At 45.7% G+C, this 21,169-nt stretch overlaps 1 protein-coding gene across 1 annotated transcript; it reads left to right on the top strand.

The window, feature by feature from the left end:
• Positions 1 to 807: 807 nt before the first annotated feature.
• CYP2J2 (cytochrome P450 family 2 subfamily J member 2) lies at positions 808 to 19,223 on the top strand. Its single transcript, XM_016205895.2, has 9 exons — positions 808 to 1,005; positions 2,568 to 2,727; positions 5,282 to 5,431; positions 5,792 to 5,952; positions 7,386 to 7,562; positions 9,333 to 9,474; positions 11,906 to 12,093; positions 15,280 to 15,418; positions 18,778 to 19,223. Exons 1-9 carry the CDS (start codon positions 808 to 810, stop codon positions 18,954 to 18,956), a joined length of 1,494 nt encoding a protein of 497 aa, XP_016061381.2. The 3' UTR covers positions 18,957 to 19,223.
• Positions 19,224 to 21,169: the final 1,946 nt, after the last annotated feature.

The raw sequence follows: 21,169 nt of genomic DNA, 5'->3' as shown, positions 1-21,169 counted from the left end.
AAGGGATCAAGTTATGTAGAGGCAGGTGCACTGCCTGGCATACAGCAAGTGCCCAAGAAATGCCAGGTGCTTCTGTTGGCTCGACTGGTTACCAGACAGGGTTCAGATCCCTAATCCTTGGGTGAGAGGCTCATTGAAAAACACCCACTGGAGTGGCTCAACTGGTTGAGCGTCGCCCTGTGCCCAGGGAAAGGTTACCGGTTTCACTCCCAGTCAGGGCACACACCCCAGGTCAGGCAGCTCATGGAAGGCAGCCAGCAGCTGTTCCATCTCAATCAATGCGTCCCCGCCCAGCCTCTCTCCCTCCCTTTCTCTCTCCCTCTCTCTCCAGCAAGTCTTCTGTGTCCTCAGGTGAGAATTAAAAAAAAAAAAAGATAAAACACGGAGCTCAAGTCTGAAGTTCTCTGAACTGCGCTGAAACCATAAACCCAAGAGTCCCAACAGTGTCAGGAAAAGACTCTCCAAGGCCGGTGCGGGTTCTCCCAGGAACCCAGCCCCTGGCATCTGGCCCAGGGCGAGGCCGGCCGGGGGCGGCGGGGGCAGGGGCAGGGCAGGGGCAGGGCCGAGAGACCGCGGGCGTCCGGAGCGGGTCCCCGGGGGCGGGCGGCCGGGGCGGGCCAAGCGCGGGGCCGAAGTTCAGGGGGCGGGGCCGGCGGGGTAGGGGCGGGGCTGAGTCCCTAGGTGCGGGCGCGTCGGGGCTGCGGACTCACAGACCCGCCGCGGGACGCCACCTGCTCAGGTCGCGGGGAACCCGCGCGCCCCGCGCCCCCCGCAGCCCCCGCGCCCCCCGCGCCCCCCGCGCCCGCCATGGGCTCCCTCGCCGAGGCCCTCGCGCGGGCGCTGCCTCCCGGCTGGCTCCTGCTGGGCGCCGCAGCCTTTCTGCTCCTGGCCTACTTCTCGAAAAGGCGGGTCCCCAAGAACTCCCCGCCGGGGCCCTGGACTCTGCCCGTCTTCGGAATGTTCTTACAGCTGGACATGAAGCGGCCACACCTGTCGATTCAGAAGGTAGGCGCGGGCTGGGTGCCGGACGGGTCCTCGCCCGACCCGAAGGGCAGGACGGGCATGGGGACCTGGGGGTGCAAAGCGGGGGACCCGGGACTCTACTTAAAAACGCTTATTGCCTGTTTTGAAAGTTGCTAAGAAAACAGATCTTAAAAGTTGGCACACACGCGCTCATTCACTTGGACAGCTATGTGGTATTGTCAGGACGCCAGGGCTTTTTTAAATTGAGGTGTCATTGGCATATAACAGTATATTAGTTTCAGAGGTACAATATCATGATTTGACATTTGTAGACGTTTGGGGAATGATCACCACAGTAAGTCTAGTTCATGTCTGTCACCATACATAGTTACAAAAACTTTTCTTGTGATGCAAACTTTTAAGATCTACTCTCTTAGCAACTTTCAAATATGCAGCACAGCATTAACTGTAGTCACCGTACTGGGCTTATTTATTTTATAACTGCAAGATTGTACCCTTTGACGCCTTTACTCCTGTTGCCAACTCCTCACTTTCACTCTCTGGCTTCCACTAAACTCTAAGGTCCTAGGTGCCACCTCAGGTTCATGGTCTTGTCCTCAAATCCTGTGCAAAGTCTAGACAGTTGCCTCCACCACTCAATAGCTTTGTCACCTCGGCTGCGTGCCTTCAGCTACAAATCGTTTTCCTTTTCTGAAAGCCGAGGAAAATCATTACTGCCACAAGGGACTTGTGAGATTAAATGAGATACAGTGTGGAAGGTGCTTACATGGGTACCCAGCGAGCGTGGCCGTCTGTGACCAGGAGTGCCTGTGCTCCGTTCCTCTCTGTCACCACCAGCGCACGCCCACATCTTTGTGCACACAGGGCTCCTTCATTCCTCAGAGACTCGCGTGGCTATCCGCCAGGTACCAGAAAACAAAGTGCCTTTCACATTGCTGCCCCCTTTCTTCCTCTCAGAACCCTTTCAGGGAGGGATCATTTTCTCCCTTTTATAGCTGGGGACTGAGGCTCAAAAAAAGTGAGACAGTTTTCTCAGGAGCGCACAGCTGGTGACCCACGGAGCTAAGATTCACACGCGGCCCCAGAGCTAGAGCGCTTTCTCCACACCTGGCCCCAGCCCTATAGTGAGGGAACTTTCTATCTTCTCGCATATGCTGAGAAAGGGGACGATCTCTCTTGGGTAAATGGATATGATTTAGGAAGAAGCCCGTGCTTGTTGCACCAGACTTTCACTGCACGGTTCTCAGCCATCTGGGGGAGGCTCATGTTATGAATTCTCTCCCTTTACTAGACTCTAAGATGCGTGAGGTTAGAGGCCGTGTTTGTTTTATTGAAGTTATCTCCATACCTCATTTTCAGAACAATGGTAGATGCTCGCTCACTTTTTATGGATTGACTATATGAATGAATGTTTTATAAGGTATGTCCACGTTCTGTAGTGACATCCAGGTCTGGTTGAGAAATGGAGGAGGGGGATCAGGGCACACACCCACACCCTCAGTTCAAGTCCCCCACCTCCACACACTTCCCTCTTCCCCAGACACAGAGATGTGCCTACTCAACTGTGACGGTTTGTTTTTCAGTATGTGAAGGAATATGGGAACATTTTCATCATGGACATCAGCATGTGGTCTTCAGTCCTTTTAACTGGATTGCCTTTAATCAAAGAGGCCCTTGTCCAGGGACAAAACATAGCAGACCGCCCCAGGTACCCTGTTCAAGAACGGACCTGTAGGAATAAAGGTGAGCATCTTGACCGATGTCAGATATGTATGTTTAATATTTTTAAGGTTTGTCAGCGGTGCCTCTGTGACTATAATTCTCCAACACTCCCCAGAGACCAAGCCTCTTATGAAACTCCTGCCTTTAAAGGAAGCTTGGTGCTCACAGTTCCCCGGGAGGGCGCCCTCTCAGGGCTCAGGCAGAGTCAGCGCTGATGGGGCGCCTTTGGAAAAGGCTGCATCCCCTCGTGAACTCTCTCTGGGTGCTCTGATGACCGCCTAGCCCGTCACCCCATGAGAGCAGAGAGAGAGGCGGTGCACTCGCTCCTTCTGCATTCCCACTGCAAGTTCCTTCCCCTAGGAAAGCAGTGTGGATCTGCTTCCTTCCGTTGCTTTCCTGATTTCTTCCTCTCGTCTCCAGTTCCTTATGCTGTGTCATCAAGGTGTCCATAGGTCATCTCCAGACTTCCAGTCTATGCTGGAACAGTTTGGCATGAATAGTTTAAGTGATCATTAAATAATCTTAAACATTTAAAAATCTAAATGGAAAATTCAAATTTATTGCTCTACCAAAACACCTTTTTTTTTTTTTTAGGTGCTTCCCAATTCCTCTTTGAAATATTTTACTAACTTTACATCCATGTACTGTATTGATTATCTGCAAAGCGAAGCACAGTGCTAGGCACCAGTGACATAACAGTGAGAGGACAGATAAAATTCATGTCCCCATGTCATCAAATCCAATTCAGAGAGGACTATCAACTACCTAATAATGTGGACAAGGGCAGGATTTACTTACTAGGGGCATCTAACCTAGTCCTGGGGTTCAGGAAAAAACTAATGTAAGTAAATGACAATTAATTATAAAGTAAAGAAGCAATCAGGCACAGGGAATAGAATATAAAAAGACCCTGAGGTGAGCAAGAAGACAGTGAACTTGAGGAAATGAAGACGTGGCCAGTGTGGCAAGCACAGGGACTAAGTGGAATAATCAAGTGGAAATGAAGCTGCTGAGCTTGGCCTGGAATAGGTTATGCAAGTTCTTGGTTAGGATATTGGTTTTTAACCTAATAACAGTGAAGCTCTTGAATGGTTTTCAGTAGAGAAAGGAATTTTCATATTTACATTTAAAAAATTTATTTGGGCTGCAATGTAGAAAATGGAATAAAGGAAGCAAGAGACTGTTGCAGCATTTTAAGTTAGAGAAGGTGGTAGCTTGGACTAGGGAGGTGGCAAGAAAGGACAATAGGTTCATCTGGGACAGTAGCAGGGAAGATACATGGATTTAAGATGTTAAGGAGGTAAATCCAGTAAAACATGATGACCTAGAGGCAGGGAGAGTGGAGGGAGACTGAAGTGTTGAGGTTGACACCCAAATGGATGGATTGATGGAAAGAAGGAACATTTGGAGGACAGGGTGTTTGGTTTGGCCTGGTGGGGAGTTGCGTGGAGAAAAGCATGAATTCAATCATGGATAGGCTGAGTATGAAATGCCTTCAAGCTGGCCAAGTCAAGCAGACCGCTGTATATCTGTGTCTGGAGCTCAGGGGCACAAATAGAAGGTCACTACCTACAGATGTTATTTAAAATTTCAGGTGTTGTAAGATTTCCCAGAAAAGGAGTATAGGGTAAGAAGAGAAGACCTTATCTTGAAGAACTCCATCATTTCGGAATTTGGTAGGAAATGAACTAGCCAGAGACATGGGAAGTTCTCTGCTTTCAGAGAATTAGGGGAAAAATCTGGAGAGTGAAGTGCCCTGAGCAGCATTGGAAGAGTGTTTCAGGAAGAAAGTCTCTCTTGCTGCTGAAAGACCAGGTAGGATGAGGTTGAAAAGTGTCCCTGGATTTGACAGCAAGGAGGGCCATTTCATTGAGATGGTGGGGGCCAAAGCGGGTATTAAAAGGCGTTGAAGAGTGAGTGTCCTGGAAGTGAAAGGAGTGCGGCCTTACCTGTGTTATAAAAGAAATGATGGTCTGTTGAGCACACTGAGATGCTGTCTTTTCCTTTGCCTGAGTGGGATATTCACGCCTCTGTTTTCTTCAGTCATTCCCTCATCTAGTAAGGTCCAGCTTAGAGAGGACTTCTCCTGTAAGATTCGTTAAAGCCCGGCCTCTTCAGAAGCATGGACTTCTTACCTGTCAGTGCATTTGCAGTATGTAGCATAACATAAATACATAAATATGCCTATGTGGTTAGTAATCAAAGCATGGGCTTTGCAGTCAGGTAATGTGACCTTGAATGCCTGTTCAGCTGCTCACTACCTCTGTGTGTGACCTTGCAAACTACATTGTCCCTTGTGCCTCAGTTTTCTCATCAGCAAAAGTAGAAAGGGGGTGGTACTGTATCTACCTCAGAGAGTTTCTGTAAGTACTAAATTACGTAATGCATAAAAATACTAATGTGCCTAGCATTGCAAACAATGAGTGCTAGCAATGCTAGCAACGATATTCATTGCTCTGGGATGGTGCCTCTGAATACTTCCACTGCCTAATGCCCTTTTCCCTCCTGCCATCTGACACAAGTCCCCGTACCATTTGTTGGCTTTCTTTTCATGACGTTACTTTCTTTCGTTCAGGCTTGATCTTTTCCAATGGCCAGGAATGGAAGGAGCAAAGAAGGTTTGCCCTGATGACACTAAGGAACTTTGGTTTAGGAAAGAGGAGCTTAGAGGCACGCATCCAGGAGGAGGCCTACCACCTCATCCAGTCGATGGAAGAGGAGAAGGGTGGGTATTTCCCAGGTCAGGTGCAGGAGACCGTGGCCCATTCATTCACTTATTTAGAATGTATGCACGTGCCTGTCCTGTGCCCAGCACGCACTAAGGATATAACTGAACAACTAACCATGGCCCTGCCCTCATGGAGCTCTAGAATTAAGCAAAAGAAGACAGGCACTAATGACATTACTGATTTTAAACCCTGGTCATCAGTTTGAGTGAGTACTTGCTGTGTCAGAGCCAGTGTAGGGTGCTGCGGCCAGAGCCTCAGATGTGTTTCTATACTAGGTATGTCATACGCCATGTAGACTCTCAGTAGAAAACAGAGACAAACCAATCTGAAGGATCTGCCTTTTCTTCCACCTCCAGGACAGCCATTTAACCCTCACTTCAAGATCAACAATGCAGTTTCCAATATTATTTGCTCCATCACCTTTGGGGAACGCTTTGAGTACCAGGATGGTCAGTTCCAAGAGATGCTGAGGTTACTGGATGATGTCATACATCTGGAGATGTCATTGTGGTGTCACGTAAGGGCTTCTCTTGTTACATCTCGGTTAAGGATCTTGGGGATGATGTCAGACACAGATTTCTTAAGCTACAATATAACCCTTTAAAACTGACTTCAACACAAACTTATTTGAAATCAATCTGTGACTCCAGTGTTTTTGATAATATTGTTAAATATTTACTGTATATACAAAGGACAGTTCTAACATTCATGTAAAGCAATAAGCTTTACGTGACATACACCTGTATACTTATATTGTTTTAGTTAAAAAGGACAATAGTGCCATTGCCTTTGAGTTCCCCCTGTCCCTCCATGTCCTTCGCTAGGCCTCCATCTCAGACCTCCTCTCTCAGAAATACTCTTCCTCTGTGCCTAGCTTCTCCATCGGCCGACTGTTTTAAGGTTCATTTGTGTTAGTTGCTCTTTTTAAAAAATTCTGAATAGAATATATTCTCTCTACATATATATAGAATATGTGTTGTATATTCTATTCAATAGTTATAATTGCCATGAAGGAAAATAAAACAGAATACGAGAATGGAAAGAGGGTGACAGGATGGGGGGCTGGAGTTCTAGAGATTTCACAGGAAGAGCCCTCTAGGTGGAAAGAGTTGCAAATGCAAAGGCCTAAACAGGAGCATCCTTGATGTCATTACAGAGACCAATGGGGCTGGACTGGGGAAGGTAAGGTGGCAGGGAGCGACAGCAAACATGCGACAGGTGTGTGCAGGACCCACTCACGTAGAGCTGCTGTGCCCAGAGAAGGGTGTAGAAGTGTCTGTGTGTGTCACGGGAAGTCACTGAAGAATTGATAACCAGAAAGTGAAGTGATCTGATTATACCAGAAATTTTCAACCTTCCTCATCTCAGGGCACACATAAACTAATTCCTAAAGTTCTGTGGCAAACCACAAAATGTATTTATTACTTGCCAACCTGACAAAAATAGGAATCATTTTGACTCATTCACACTGAATGGCTATTATGTTGACTGTTGTCATTTGTTTTTATTTGACAACCTAAGGGAAAAGAGGTCAGTGCCCCGGACTAAAGAGTCAGGTATTGCGTGCTGTAAAATTGCTTGCGGCACGCGGTTGAACGTCGCCGGACCAGATCGTTCAATGATTACTCTGGCCGTTCTGTGAAAAACAGACTGGAAATGGGGTTAAGGATGGAGTCAGAAGACCTGCTAGAGGCTGTCACAGCATCTGGATAAGACATGGTGGTTTGTGCAAGGATGGCAAAGCAGTTGGGGTGGTGAGAAGTGGTCTGAAACGGTACACTTTGGATGGGGCATGGAAATGCTTTGCTGGAGGGATGAGAAGAGGAATGAGGGAGACAAGAGCAGTCCAGGTCTGAGTGTAAGCAAACAAGAGCTAGTAAGAAAACATTTCTGTTGTCTTAAAAAGTGACATCATGGCGTCTCCATGATTGTTCTGTTTTTCTCGATCAGTTCTATAACAGCTTTCCATGGATAGTGCAATTCCTCCCTGGACCCCACCAACAACTCTTTAACAAATGGGAGAAGCTGAAATTGTTTATTTCTCGTGTGACTGAAAACCACAAGAGAGACTGGAATCCTGACGAGCCAAGAGATTTTATCGACGCATACCTCAAGGAAATAGAAAAGGTGAGGAAACCAAAGTTGTTTCCTGTGTTTTGTGTTTGAAGAACAAATGGGGATCTACTGGTTTCCTCTTGATGCTGTTAACAAAATTAATAGGATGGCTTACAACAATACAGATTTATTCTCCTCAGCTCTGGAGGTCATAAATCTGAAATCAGTTGGACTGGGAGTAAGTCAAGGTGTTGGCAAAGCTGGCTCCTCTGAAGGCTCTAGGGGAGAATGCATTTCCTTGACCTTTCTAGCTTCTAGAGGTTGCCTATATTGCTTGGCTCATGGCCCCTTCCTGCAGCTTCAAAGCCATCAGTGTAGCATCTTCTCTGCTACCATCCTTACGTCTTCTTCTTACAGTCCTCTCGCCTCTTGTGATTGTATTGGGCCCACTGGGATTCTCCAGGATCATGTCAAGGCCCTTAACTTAATCATTCCTATAAAGTCCCTTTTCCCATATAACATCCACAGGCTCCAGAGATTAGACATGGACATATTTGTGAGTCATTATTCAACTTACCACAGGGGCAGGTTTTCAACTGAGAGGCAGGATTTCAGAGAGAGCAAGGGGTAGCTTTAGCTCAGGATGGACGAGGCACTCAGGAATGAAGATGCGGGCTCAGTGGCATTTGGCTTGAGGCCTTGGGAATGCCCAGTGCCGCCTTTGCATCTCCTGTGCTCTACCCTCTACCCATACCTGACGGAGTTGTATGAAAAAGGAAAAATAAGACTTGCACTTATTTTTCAAAGCTTTGTTTTATTATTAGTTGGACCTGTGCCCAATTACTTACCCCTTCCCTCGCTCCCCAGTGCAGAACGCAAGGAAAGCTGAGTTGAATGTCAGAGTTTACTCTCAAGGCCTGAGTGGGACCCCAGATTGCCCACTTTCCCACATGATAGGAAAGAAACGGGGGGAAAGCCAAATTGGATGTTTAGCATTAACACAGTCATCTTTCTGATTAATAGACTTCACTGCCTCACTGTCATAGTTTTTGGCTATCACATTATTTGTTCCTCCTGTGGAAGTTAGCAGAATGGTGGATTTCTTTTTCACCCCCTTTCTTATTTCACCTTGTTGGCATAATATTAATAGAAACATTGATTGCTGCTCAGAGGAGGAGACTTCACTTGCTATAGGGGACCACACATTAAGAGGAATGTTGACAAATGGGAGCTTTCAGAGGAAAGTGGTAAAGATGATGAAATGCCGTAGGAATACTGATAGATGCAGAGAGTTTTCACCTTGAAGGAAAAGATTAACTGAGAGATATACGACTTGTTGTACATAGATGAATTCAGTTTATTTTTTCAAGTATCAGTATAAATATTTGTTGAGTACTTGCTGTGTGCCCTTTGCCTCTCATGTGATTCATGATGTCATCTTCACAGGTGTGTTTTGTTATTTCTATTTTATAAGACAGGAAATTGAAACACAGAAATGTTAAGTAATTTTCCCCGTGTTATAGAAAGTGTGAGTGGTGTTGCTAATATTGGAACCCAAGTCTAACTCTCCACTGTACTAATAGCTTCTCCCAAATTGTAGGCATAAAAAATAATTGTCTTGATTTTCATTCACCTAAACTAATAAAAGTTCCCAACCCTTGGGGCAGGGCTATGCTAACAATATTCCTGTAATAGGACTCTGCCTCTGGAGGAGGCCAAAGGGAAAGAAAGCTTTTTCTCCCGGGCCTCTTTCCTTCCACGTGCTCTCCCTGGGATGAAGCCCCTGTGCACCGTGGCAACCAAGGACCCTCTAAATAAGCTAACAGACATGGTGCCTTCCAGCATGTGGGCAATGCGGCTTCCATTTTCAATGAGGAAAACCTCATCTTCTGTGCTCTGGACCTCTTCTTTGCTGGAACCGAGACAACTTCGACGACGCTGCGCTGGGGTCTGCTTTACATGGCCCTGTACCCAGAAATCCAAGGTGAGTGTGTCAGGGAGTGTGCCTGGGCGGGACACAAGGGCTCCTCCTTGAACGCACCGCCCCAAAGTTGGGAGCAGAAGATACCGTGGCAGAGTGGAGAAATAGGCAGGACAGTCACCAGGCAATGTGGACTTGAGAACGGGCGCGTTCTTCAATTTTTATGTCGTGATTTGAATGGATCCACGTAACACAAATATAACAGAGTCCCTGCCCTCAGGAAATTCAAAGTCTAGGGGGGAAAACAGTGAGGTTAACTGACATTGTGGTAAGTTCCCAGGAAGAGTTATGTTCTCGAATGCAATCTGGTCTTAGGGGAGATTAGATGTCTGACAATAGGAAAGAAAGGAAGGAAGAAAGGAAGAGAGGGAGGGAGGGAGGGAGAAAGGAAGGAACCTGGTCCTAGCCTTCTGTCCTTTTACATTGTCTTCCATTGGCCTGTAGAAATGCTCAAACTTCTCCCTTTGATCTATCACATCCTCTGCTGTGCCTCTTACTTCCTCTGCAGCCTCAACTCCACCCACCCTGCATGGTGGCCTCATTAAATTACATGTCATTTTCTTTGCACTGTCATTGTTTATGCCTCTGTGTCATCACATCTGCTCTTCCCTCTAGGAAAATGTATTTCCCTAATTTCTCTACATGTAAGCCACTAGCACTGCTTGAAGAATCTGCTCAACACTATGTCTCATGTTTCCCCAATCCTCTAGAAAATTACTAGCATTCTCTTTCTCTAGACATGACCTAATGCACCTCCATTAATGTGCTTATCGCATAATATTTATATATCTTCCCCACAAACTGTAGTCCATTCAGTGACAGTGACTGTTATAATCAGTTTCTTTCTCCAGTTCCCAGAACAGTTTGAGCGCATGAGGGTCAGATTTGTTATGATACAATTTTTTAAACTGTGGGTAACAGTTTATTAAAGATATATAAAATCAATTTAGTGAATCAAGACTAATTTTTCCTAAAATAAAAATAGAATAGAAAAGAGCAGAGTGCTTCCCATGTACTAAAGATAAGTTTGTTCATGCAAGTTTATATATATATGTCTTTTGTTTTATATGTATATATATTTTTGCTTATGTATCCTCAGTCATGATGCAAAATGCCTTTGCAACTGTGAATTACATTATTTTTAAAAAGTATAGGAACTGCTTAGTTAGGATACAGGCTTGGCCTCTATAATAGAGGCTCCAAAATAATAATAGTTAAGGTGATAGAAGTTTACACCCATGTTCATAGCAGCATTATTCACAGTTGCCAAGTGTCCATCGATGCTGAACAGATAAAATATGGAGTATAATGGAATATCTATCATTCAGCCTTGAAAAGGAAGGACATTCTGACACATGCTTAATTAAACATGGATAAACCTGGAGGACATTATGCTAAGTAAAATAAGCCAGTCACAAAAACACAAATACTGTATGATTCCACTTATATGAAGTGTCCACAGCAGTCAAATTCATAGAAACAGGAAGTAGAATGGTACTTGCCAGAGGCTGGGGAACAGGGGAAAATGAGGGCTTGTTGTGTAACGAACGCAGAGTCTCAGTTTTGCATGTTAAAAAAGTTCTGAAGATTGGTCGCATAATAGTGTGACTATACTTCATGCTATTAAACTATACACTTAAAAAAGGTTAAAATGATAATTTTTTGTGTATTTTACTACTAGTAAAATGTTTTAAATGGACAGTAAAAACAAAAGATAGAAGTTTATTTCTCTGAGTTAAAAAATTGGAGCTGCACTCTGCAGAGCCCCTTGTGTTCCACGCTCTCTCCACTGTGTTGTTCCGATGTATCTAAAATGATGTTTTGTTGGCACCAACAAAGATCCTCCCCACTAAGGCTGCTTTCCCACCAATAAGGGAAGAAGGGGAAGGAGGCAGACGCCCTTCCTGTAAGGGCATGTCCCAAGTAGTAAACGTTCCTCCTACACACTTTCTGTTGCCCAGAACTTTGTCACATGGTCACACTTAGTCAAAAGGGAATCTGGGAAATGTAGTCTTTGGCTGGGGAACCAGGTATCCAACTAAAATATCTATTATTGTAGAAAAAGGGAAGAAAAAAAACAACAGATATTGGGGGACAATTAGCAGTTTCTATCATTTGTTAAGTACCTAAATCGGTTAATATAAATCTCAAAATATCCTTAAGATAAAGGTAGATTTAGCCTCACTTGATAAACAGAGGAAACTGAGACTCAAAGAACTTAAGTAACTTGCAGCAGTGATTTTTCAGAGCAAAAGTTTACGGCCAGAATTGTCCTACACCAGGGCCCGCTGTCCACCCTTACTACCTCCTTGACGAACAAGAGTCTGTAGAGTCCACTACCATTTTAGGCACATTGATCCCAGCGATTCCATTCTTTAGCTTAACAAGGCTCCAGGGAAGGTGGAGAATAATAGAATTTTCTTTTCTTTTCAAGAAAAAGTGCAAGCTGAGATCGACAGAGTGCTTGGGCAGTCGCAGCAGCCGAGCGTGGCTGCTCGGGAGCTCATGCCCTACACCAATGCCGTCATCCACGAGGTGCAGAGGATGGGAAACATCATCCCCCTGAATGTGCCCAGGGTAGCCAGTGCCGACACCACGCTGGCCGGGTACCACCTGCCCCAGGTAGCGAGCTGCCCTCCCGCTTCAGATCTGCAAGCTCTCTCTTTGTTTTTCAATCCTCACCCGAGGATATTTTTTCCATCGCTTTTCAGATAGTGGAAGGGAGGGAGGGGGGAGAGAGAGAGAAACAAACATCAACGTGTCTAGACACATAGATTGGCTGCCTCCTGCACACACCCTGGGGAGGGGCAGGGATCCAGCCTGCAATGGAAGCACGTGCCCTTGGGCAGAATCAAACCCAGGGCCCTTCAGTCCGCGGGCCACGCTCTAACTGCTGAGCCAAACAGGCCAGGCAAGCTCATTGCTGTAAGTGGTAGGTAGGCATCTGAACTCGAAATGTTACATAGATTCTTGTCTTAGGGAATCACTGAAATGGGGAGAGATATATGTTATGCCTGTTTTCAATACTTGTTTTTTCTTCTTGTGTCGCCTTTAGAACATTAGTTCAGCTAGATACTAATGGTTATTATGGAGGGGAAAGGGGATTCTTGGGTCAGATATGTCTAGGCAAAGACTGGCTTTTCTCTGCTATGGGATTTTTCAGTGTTTTTACTATGAAATGCATATTGTGAATTTTGTGGAGATACAGCTGTTCTTAGTCAGACTTTGCCACTGAATCTTCTTCTTTGCCTTGGTAGAACATCTCACAGGACGAGGGACCTTCCAGACTTACTTTGGAAAATTCTGTTTCACAATCCTGCGGTTATAGAACATTAAAATATAAAGGGACGCATGGGCCAACATCACATTATTGCTGGTGTTTCTAATGTAAGATTCCCACAGGTGTTTTCTCAGCTTTGACTTGCAGCCCTGTGGTGGAACTGTCTCATAGGAGACACCAGTCCAAGTGTGTGCAATATTAAGCATTAGAAAAGGAGAGAAAGAACACATATTTGTTGAGCAATAATTATGTGCCATGGACTACATAGGCTCTTTCAAAATGTCTTCATCCTCAGAATAAGCCTGTTATTTCTATTGTATTAATTGGGAAGTGTGGTCTCAAATCAATTCAGCTTGGGCAAGATATCTCAATGACAGAGTGACAAGAGTTGGGTTCAAGAACCAGATCTGTTCTGATTTCCAGGCTCATCTTTTTTGTGCTACATCATGTTCTCTACACAGGAGTTGTTTTACCTTTACCTTAAAAGAGTCTTCTTGCAATTGCTCTCAATTTGTCACTGCTCAATTATGTGTCCTCACAAAGGACATTCTGATCTCACTCCGCCCACCAGGTTCATGATCTCAGCAGACAGCTTTCCTGTACTGCCCAGTGCCCTCTCTACACACTGCACCTTTACAGCTCCCTCGCCTTCTCACCATCTTGGTCGGCCTCTGTGGGTCAATCCCAGCTGCCCATTGCCTCTGCATGTGTAGTACCTGAAAATGAACTTAGAAGGCCGAATCGGGGGGGGGGGGGGGCGGGGGGGGCGGTTTCCCATTGTACACGTTTTGGCCTCTGTCCCTGCAGTGCCAGGAAAAGTAGCTATACCTACAGCTATGGCACTCACTGTTCCTTGCTGATGGACCATGTTGTCGGTGAAGGTTGAGGCCTAAATTATTTCACAGGTGCTGCTTGCATTTTTATAGCAATTCATTTAAGCTCCAGGGAACCAGCCCAGTTCTATGGCTGATTTTGAACATCCACTTTAATAACTATCCTGGGAACTGAGAGAACTAAGTGACTATATTGTAGAGGCTCGGAGCCATGCCTTTGACCTCAAGTAGACCTAGTTCAAATTCTAGCTCTGCCTCCTCCCATTGTGTGGCTCTGGTTACATTATTTAACCTCTCAGAGTTTCAATTTCTTTATTGTAAAATCCATTAAACCTACCTCACAGGTCAAGGTAAAATGAAGTCATACATATCTAACGTTGAATCTAGTGCTTAGTGTAGAAAGTACTTAAAATAGCAGCTATCCTTTATTAATTCAACACAAGTTCATTAAGGGTCTAAAGTGCTCAGGTGTGGGAAAACAAGCCTGAGGAAAAAACCATGCTAGTACCTACTTAGTAACCATGATAACTGCCCCACTGGAAAAACTCACAGGTTTCTATAAAGGTGAAGGCTGCCTGGAGTGGGGAGTAGGAACAGGAGTGGTCAGAGGAGGCTTCCAAAGGAAGTGATGTTTGAGCTGAGCACAGCAGAATGCTTAAGAGTTAGGAGGAAAGACATTCAGACACTGTAAACAACAGTTTAAGAGGTATGGAAATGAGTGGGAACAGAGCTGTTTGAGAAACTGAAAGAAGGCCGATGTAATGGGGGTGCAGGCAGAGGGAGAGTGGCCCAGACAGGGGTCAGGCAATGATCTGTCACCTGACAGCGGTGGGGAGCTCTTGAAAGGTTCTATCAAGGTCAAGTTCAAGGGATGGGTGGGCTGGTAGATGGGTGTGACACGATTATATCCTATTCGACGCTTGCTGGGCTTTCAGAGTATAGAGCAGACTGAAAGGGAAAAGAGAGCCCGGGGGCACCGTTAGCCAGCTATTCTAGGAGTACAGGCAGGCAAAGTGGTAGCCTGGACTAGGATGGCAACAGTGCACATAGAACGGAGGTGACAGAATCAAGAGAAACTGAAGGTAAAATTAATCAGCCTCCCTGAAAGGCGTTACAGGAAGGCACGGTGAGGGCAAGGGAGGCACTCAGGACTCGTGGGTTTCTTGCTGTGTGCCTGCAGCAGTGGTGGTTGCTTTGACTGGGCGACCTGATTTATTATTAAATCTCCTGTGCAGTGTAGCACACATGGGAGGGAAGAGAATGGGAGAGACGGATGAACGAGGCAGCTTTTACCTTGCTGGAGCTGCCATGGTTATCACTTCAGTGAGCAGCTGGGTAGATCGGGCACAGCACTGGCTGGTAAAGCTCTGTGCCGCTCTCTCATCGGTGCATGCACGTCTGCCCCCAAGTCCTGCACTGACTGGTCCCTGCAGAGAACACTCAGACTGCAGTCAAGAGCAGCCACACTTCCCTAGTGAATTCCCAGCAAGCATTTGTAGTCCAGCACTGCAGGCTGTCCCATGGCTACGAGCAGGGCCCTCGGTGGGTTGGAGGAGGGTGGCCCGGCTCAGAAGATGGTGGGCTGGAGAGGGCGAGGGTGTGCTCAGGCCCTGGCTTGGGAGCAGGCGACATTCGCCCCGCTGCACGGGTGTGTTGTGTGGGTCAAACCTTGCCTGTCTTTGCTGCCTTCTCTAGGGGACCATGATCATGACCAATCTGACTGCACTGCACAGGGACCCTGCAGAGTGGGCCACCCCCGACACATTTAATCCGGAACACTTTCTGGAGAATGGACAGTTTAAGAAAAGGGAAGCCTTTCTGCCTTTCTCAATAGGTGAGTTCTACAAAATCAGAGTGTTTGAACCCAGAGTTCCTCCCTCAGGCCACCCCTGCTCTTCTCCCCACTATCCTCTGCTTGCATTGGACCGTCTCCAGATAGCCCTGCGCAGCGTGACTCCCTGTTACTCTTGTTCCAGCTCAGGATTCCCAGGGCTGGCGTGGCTCCAGGCATTGCTTGGCAGTCAGGGCAGCCTGCAGATTTCAGCTTTACTTTGTTCTGTCCCCCAGAACACTAGGAGCAGACTCAGACCCCGCCTCGAGCTCACAAAAAAGGTTGGACACTTGCCATCTCCACAGTGTTTTTGAATGTCTCAAGTTCTTTTTAAGGGCCACCCACTCACATGGAGCTAGAGCCAATTTATAAGAAGGGGATGGGGAGGGGCCAGGAGTGATGCCGAGTGCCATGGCTTGACTAGATGGGATTCTACTCTACATGTGCTCCCCTTTTGCCTTTTCAAATTTTAATTATGCTGGAAAAAATCAAATACATTTACATGGTGGACAACTTGACTGGTGCAAAAGAGGGTGATGTGAAAACTCATGTTTCCAGGCCGCCAGTTCCAAAAGGCTGCTTTAACTCATAACACTGTAAAATGAGTAACAAAAATTCTTAGTATATCTCTTAGTGTTGAGTTATTTCTAGTGTAACCTTAACAGGGTTCATACCACTATTGCTACTTTAGAGATAACAGAACTGAGACTTGAGGGGTTAACTATGGCGTCTTTTACATCTGTTACTGTTTTTTATACTTTCCTTTTTACACTCATTTTTTGTTTTTGCATTGAATATGTATTACTTAGGGAGAAAATAAATTATTACACATCCAAGAGAGATGGTGGTGGTGACTAGTGTGGGGTGTTGTAGCCCAAGGAGGATGAGAAGGGCACTTGCGAAGGGGAGGGGACAGCGGATGCCTAGAATGGGTGTCAGAGCACAAGCAAGATGAGGCAGGGTCTGCACAGACGGGCTATGGCAGTGATGGAAGATGAGTTATATACATGGGATACTGAACCAATAAGGAAACATATCGAGGATGGTGGGAAGAAGTTCCAGATAGGGAAGGAGTGGTAATAGAATGAACTCTGTGGTGTTGGATTGAAATCGGAGGTTATCGATAGGAACTCAGATTCTGATAGATTGGTAGGTAGGTAGGTAGGTATAGAAGTAAATATAGATGTAAGCATGGATGTATATATACATTTAAATATATACTCACATTATATACATACAGACTTCCCAGCTCTACCCACTGAGATGCCCTGGGAGCAACACCACCTCGATACCAATGAGCGTGTCTAATGCCCAGATCTTGGTTTCTACGTATTATCCACTAAAAGGAATCAAGACTTCTGGGGAAAATAGCTCATTCCAGGCTGGGGGAAGGAAAGCATGAGATAAGCCTGGAACATATTTTTGTGTCCAAAAGAAAGAAAATACCAGCTGAATGCTCATTTACTAGCCAAATCTGGAGGGAGACTCTCAAGATTGAAACACTAATAACAAATTTTAAACCTTTGAAAAAAATAGGAATCTGTGAATTCATACTGATATAAATAAATGAATAAATAAAATAGGAAGGAGAGAAAGCATTTCCTTTAGTAAAATGCTAATAATGTGGAAGGAATGATGGAATTTTAAAACTCTCGATTGGGCAACAATTAATTAATAATTTGGTGAAGAAATAGCAAGGGAAACTAGTTAAACTAGTTTAATGAGGAATGGTTTATTAACATAGTCCCAAAGTAGTATTTATTGCAAAAAGAGTAATTTTATAGGGGACACTTGGTAGATACCACCGTAATCAAGTTTAACATCAGCAATAATGGGGCAAATCAAGACCATGTCCACCTGATGGGGTAAAATGAGAAGAACACAGCCTTGGTTGGGTGACCCTTCCCCAGAAATGCATGACCTCACAACCCGAATCTAATCATGAGGGAACGTGAGAGACATTCACCAAATAATGGGTCTGTCACCTTCAAAGTCCCAAAGTCAGAAAAGCTGAGAAGTCACTTGCATGACAGCCAAATGCAACTCCTGATACTAAACTGGGTCCCTTTGCTAAATAAAGGACATTATTGCGAGAATGGCAAAACCCGATTAGGGTCTGAGGAGGAGATTGTGCTCATTTCCTGATTTGGTGGTTCTGTCGGACAATGTTATTTGAGGGAATTCACTCTGAAGACTTCATGGGTAATGTAGGCCGTTTACTCTCAACTAACTTAGAAAAACACTTTTTCTTTTCATTATTCTTGCAATTTTTCTGTCCATTTGAAATTACTCCAGAATAAAAGGTACAGTGTGAACAGCATCCCAGTAAAGGACTGTGATACACAGAAAGCTATTTCAGTAGTGCTACCACCCAAAAGATTTATTTAAATGTAGTCTTTTAAATTGTGTCCTGGATTTTTTTAAATAAGTAACCAGATCAGGTTAAAGATAAGCTATTTTACAGCTAGAATGTTTACTATTATCCAGGAGAGGCATTAAAATGCTTCGTTTCGCTCTCTACAGTATTAAATTACTTGGATTCAGTGTGTAGCTCAGGCAGTACGTAATATAAATTTCCCATGTTAAACACACATTTCCACTAATACCTAGAGAAGTTACTTATTTTGCCCCGAATCACATGTCTAGAAAATGGGAGGAGTTGAATTGGATCTCTTGTCTTTCTGCCTCCAGTTCTGGATTCACACAACAGGGCTGGGCATGTGGCTCAGACAAGGCCAAGTATGAGCCGTGGAGTAAAGGATCTGGCCTAGGGCCCCGTGTTAGAAGGGAAGGCACAAGTACCGGGGGAAGGACAGGCAGGCATAAGGACTATTCAAGGAGGGAGGCTGAAGCATTCTAATGTAGAGGATCATCCATGTCAGTGAGGTCCCCGATCATTAAGTGGGGAAATGTGACCCAGGGGAAAGATGCCTTGTACTTTACAAACCCTGCTCTGACATTTACTGACTTAGTTTTGGATAGTATTCCTTTAAGGACTGAAAAAAATTAACAAAGTTTTGTTTTCTGCTTTTGTCATTGATTGTTAATTGATTTTTAGAGCCTGTGGGCTAGACATCCACTTTCTAGGTCACCCCAGGCCTCCCACTTCTATCATCACTTCCACTCTGCACCTTCACCTGCCTGACACCTGAAGGCATTGGAGTGAGTCCAGACATATGACATCTGTGCTTTGCTGAAACCCAGTGGTTGTCAGATTAAATGAGCCTCTGTACAGAATGCCCCAGGGCCTAGCAGGCCCTTCCTCTGTTCAAGTTTTGCATGAGGTGGTAGAAGACTTCAGTGCCTGGTGGGCACTGATACTAGCGGGAAGATAACTCGTCTGTTATGTTCTTGTCTTTCAGGGAAGCGAGTATGCCTCGGAGAACAGCTGGCCAAATCCGAGCTGTTTATTTTCTTCACCTCCCTTTTGCAAAAATTTACCTTTAAGGCCCCAGACAATGAGGAGCTGACCCTGGAATTCAGAACAGGAATCACCCTCTCCCCAGTCGACCACCGCCTCTGTGCAGTCCCTCGGGCTTGAGGGTGTTGGGGAAGGAGAGGGGGGAGGAAAGCAGGAAGAATGGGCATGTCCTCCAAAGTCAAGGGAGCCTGCTCAGAAGTGAGGGACAAGAGTGGAAGTGGCTCTGAGGAAAGACTAGGACTTGGACTCAGAGGAAACGGGATTCAAATCCAGTTTTATCTTCTCCAATGTAGCCTCGTGCAAATCATGTATCTCTAGGAAACAACCCCCAATGATATTCCTACAATAAAGCCAATCGCATCAGGCCTTGAACTTCTTAAACATCTATGAACTTGTCTTCCATTTCTTTCTTTCTTTTTTTAAATCAGATCACCTGAGTAGGAGACTGAGAAATTGACCAAAATACTTCACATGCTATGATCAGTCTCATTTGTAAAATGAAGGGCTTTGTTGAAGGCTCTCTTGCTCTGCTGTCCATCTATCCTGATTCCAGATGGGCAGGCATTCACACACTCCTTGTGGAATCAATGTAAAGCAACAGGTCCTCATCCTGACCTAACCCATGGATTGGGATCCAGAGCCAGGACAGTGTGACCAGTTAATGTGAAACCTTGGGGACTAGATGACTGGGAACAACTGATGTTTCTGGCAATGACTGGGAGTAACTGAAGTTTACTGGGATCACTGGGAGTAACTGAAGTTTCTGGCAATGTAAAATGACTCGTTTTCCCCCTCAAAGCTCCTTAGAGAGATTCTACTATGAGGTCTCATTCAAGCATTACACAAAGATTTTATCTGACTTTTGTAACTCTGTTTCTCTAGTTTGCAACTCTAGTTTGAAAGCTCCAGGGCCCCTTACCCTCTTCCTTTGCATCAGTGTCTGACACACCATGTACAAGCCTATGACATTTTCTGTGGAATCCTGGCCAAGATACAGATTTTACCCAAAAGCAATCCAGGCTGTGAATCTTTTCTCCACTGCTGTCCTGCAGACACACAGACATACGCACACTGCACTCTAAATTAAAACGACCCAGGGGCAGAGGATTTACACAGAGAAAGAGCAGGACACATAGGATAACCTAAGTTCATGTGGAAGTAGGCCCTGGTGGCATAGCTGGCCTGCGTGCAATAGGGAGAGGGTCCAGGAAAGGGCCCCTCAGAAGGCCCTACAAATTTACAGATAGGAGCCAGGGGCTGGCTAGGTTACTAAGTAAGAAATCAGGACAGCTTCCTGGGTGGGGAAACTGCTTTGCCAGAACAGAGAGTTCAGAGATCTAACTTGTCAACAGATGGTCCTTGGTGCCAACTCAATGCCAATAGGAATTCACAATTGAGGTGCAGTGAAGGAAAATGTATTCAGTGCAGAACAGTTCAATGGTGATACAGCAAGGCTGTGAAAACAGCAGGACTGTGAGGCAGCCCTGGGGAAGCTGGGGGGCTGCGGCCATGCCCCCTTCAGCGAGGCTCCGCTCCACTCTGTGCCGGTCTGCCTCTCGGGTCCTGTGCAGGTCTGTTTTGCTCTGCTCCCGTGAGATGTCTGCAGTGTTTCAGCTCCAGTGTTTGGTGGAAAGGGAAAGCGCACTCCCTGAGCCAGAGGGAAGCTGGCTTATGTAGACAGAAGTCCCCACCCCTGCTCTGATTGGCCCATCCTCATGCAAGTGAGGGCTCCAATCCTTGCACTTGAATTGGTCCGAAAGGCAGGGCCTTATCGGTCAGAATGGACCTTCTCTGTTGGCTGGTGAAGATGTGGAGGCAATAGCTGAGCCACTTTAACTGGATGGGGAAGCCTCAGTCCTATGGGTTGAAACAGGCTTCTAGGACCTCAAGGACTGGCCCCAATGCAGGAACAGTGTAGAAAGGCAGGCAGCTCAATGCAGGCTTCTCCCTGAAGTGCCCTTTTCATGAGAGGCCCCTGTGTAGAAACAGCTGCTAGGCTCTGTTTTTGTTTATTTGCTTTTTAATTTAAGCCCAGTGAAGACACCAGGGGCCCTTCTCAGTGGGCATCTTCATTCTCAGGCTCCACACTCTGCATCAAGCTGTTCTCCCCTGAAGCCAACTCCAGCCTACTGAGCCTGCCCGTTGCTAAGCTATCAAGAGGGAAGGGGGAGGGCGCTGGGGGCTAAAGGCATTCCAGGGGCTTTAAGTTTCTTCTCTTCTTAACCCTTTCCTGTGACTCTGAGCAAGACATTTGCCTGGCAAGCCTCCATTTTCTTCCTCTAAAACATGGGTATAAAGGTAAAAACTTCCCTCTGTGGTGGTGAGAATAAATT

This window comes from Miniopterus natalensis, chromosome 9 (genome assembly GCF_054644295.1).
Source record: "Miniopterus natalensis isolate mMinNat1 chromosome 9, mMinNat1.hap1, whole genome shotgun sequence".
NCBI lineage: Eukaryota > Metazoa > Chordata > Mammalia > Chiroptera > Miniopteridae > Miniopterus > Miniopterus natalensis.
This window is presented reverse-complemented; position numbering and strand designations above follow the sequence as displayed.

Bases quoted from the DNA above. Each gene is read 5' to 3' on its own strand.
- CYP2J2 (XM_016205895.2), top strand. From the start codon at position 808: ATGGGCTCCCTCGCCGAGGCCCTCGCGCGGGCGCTGCCTCCCGGCTGG. The intron at 7,563-9,332 runs GTGAGGAAACCA...GGTGCCTTCCAG, and splicing joins ACCTCAAGGAAATAGAAAAG to CATGTGGGCAATGCGGCTTC. The intron at 15,419-18,777 runs GTGAGTTCTACA...CTTGTCTTTCAG, and splicing joins CTTTCTGCCTTTCTCAATAG to GGAAGCGAGTATGCCTCGGA.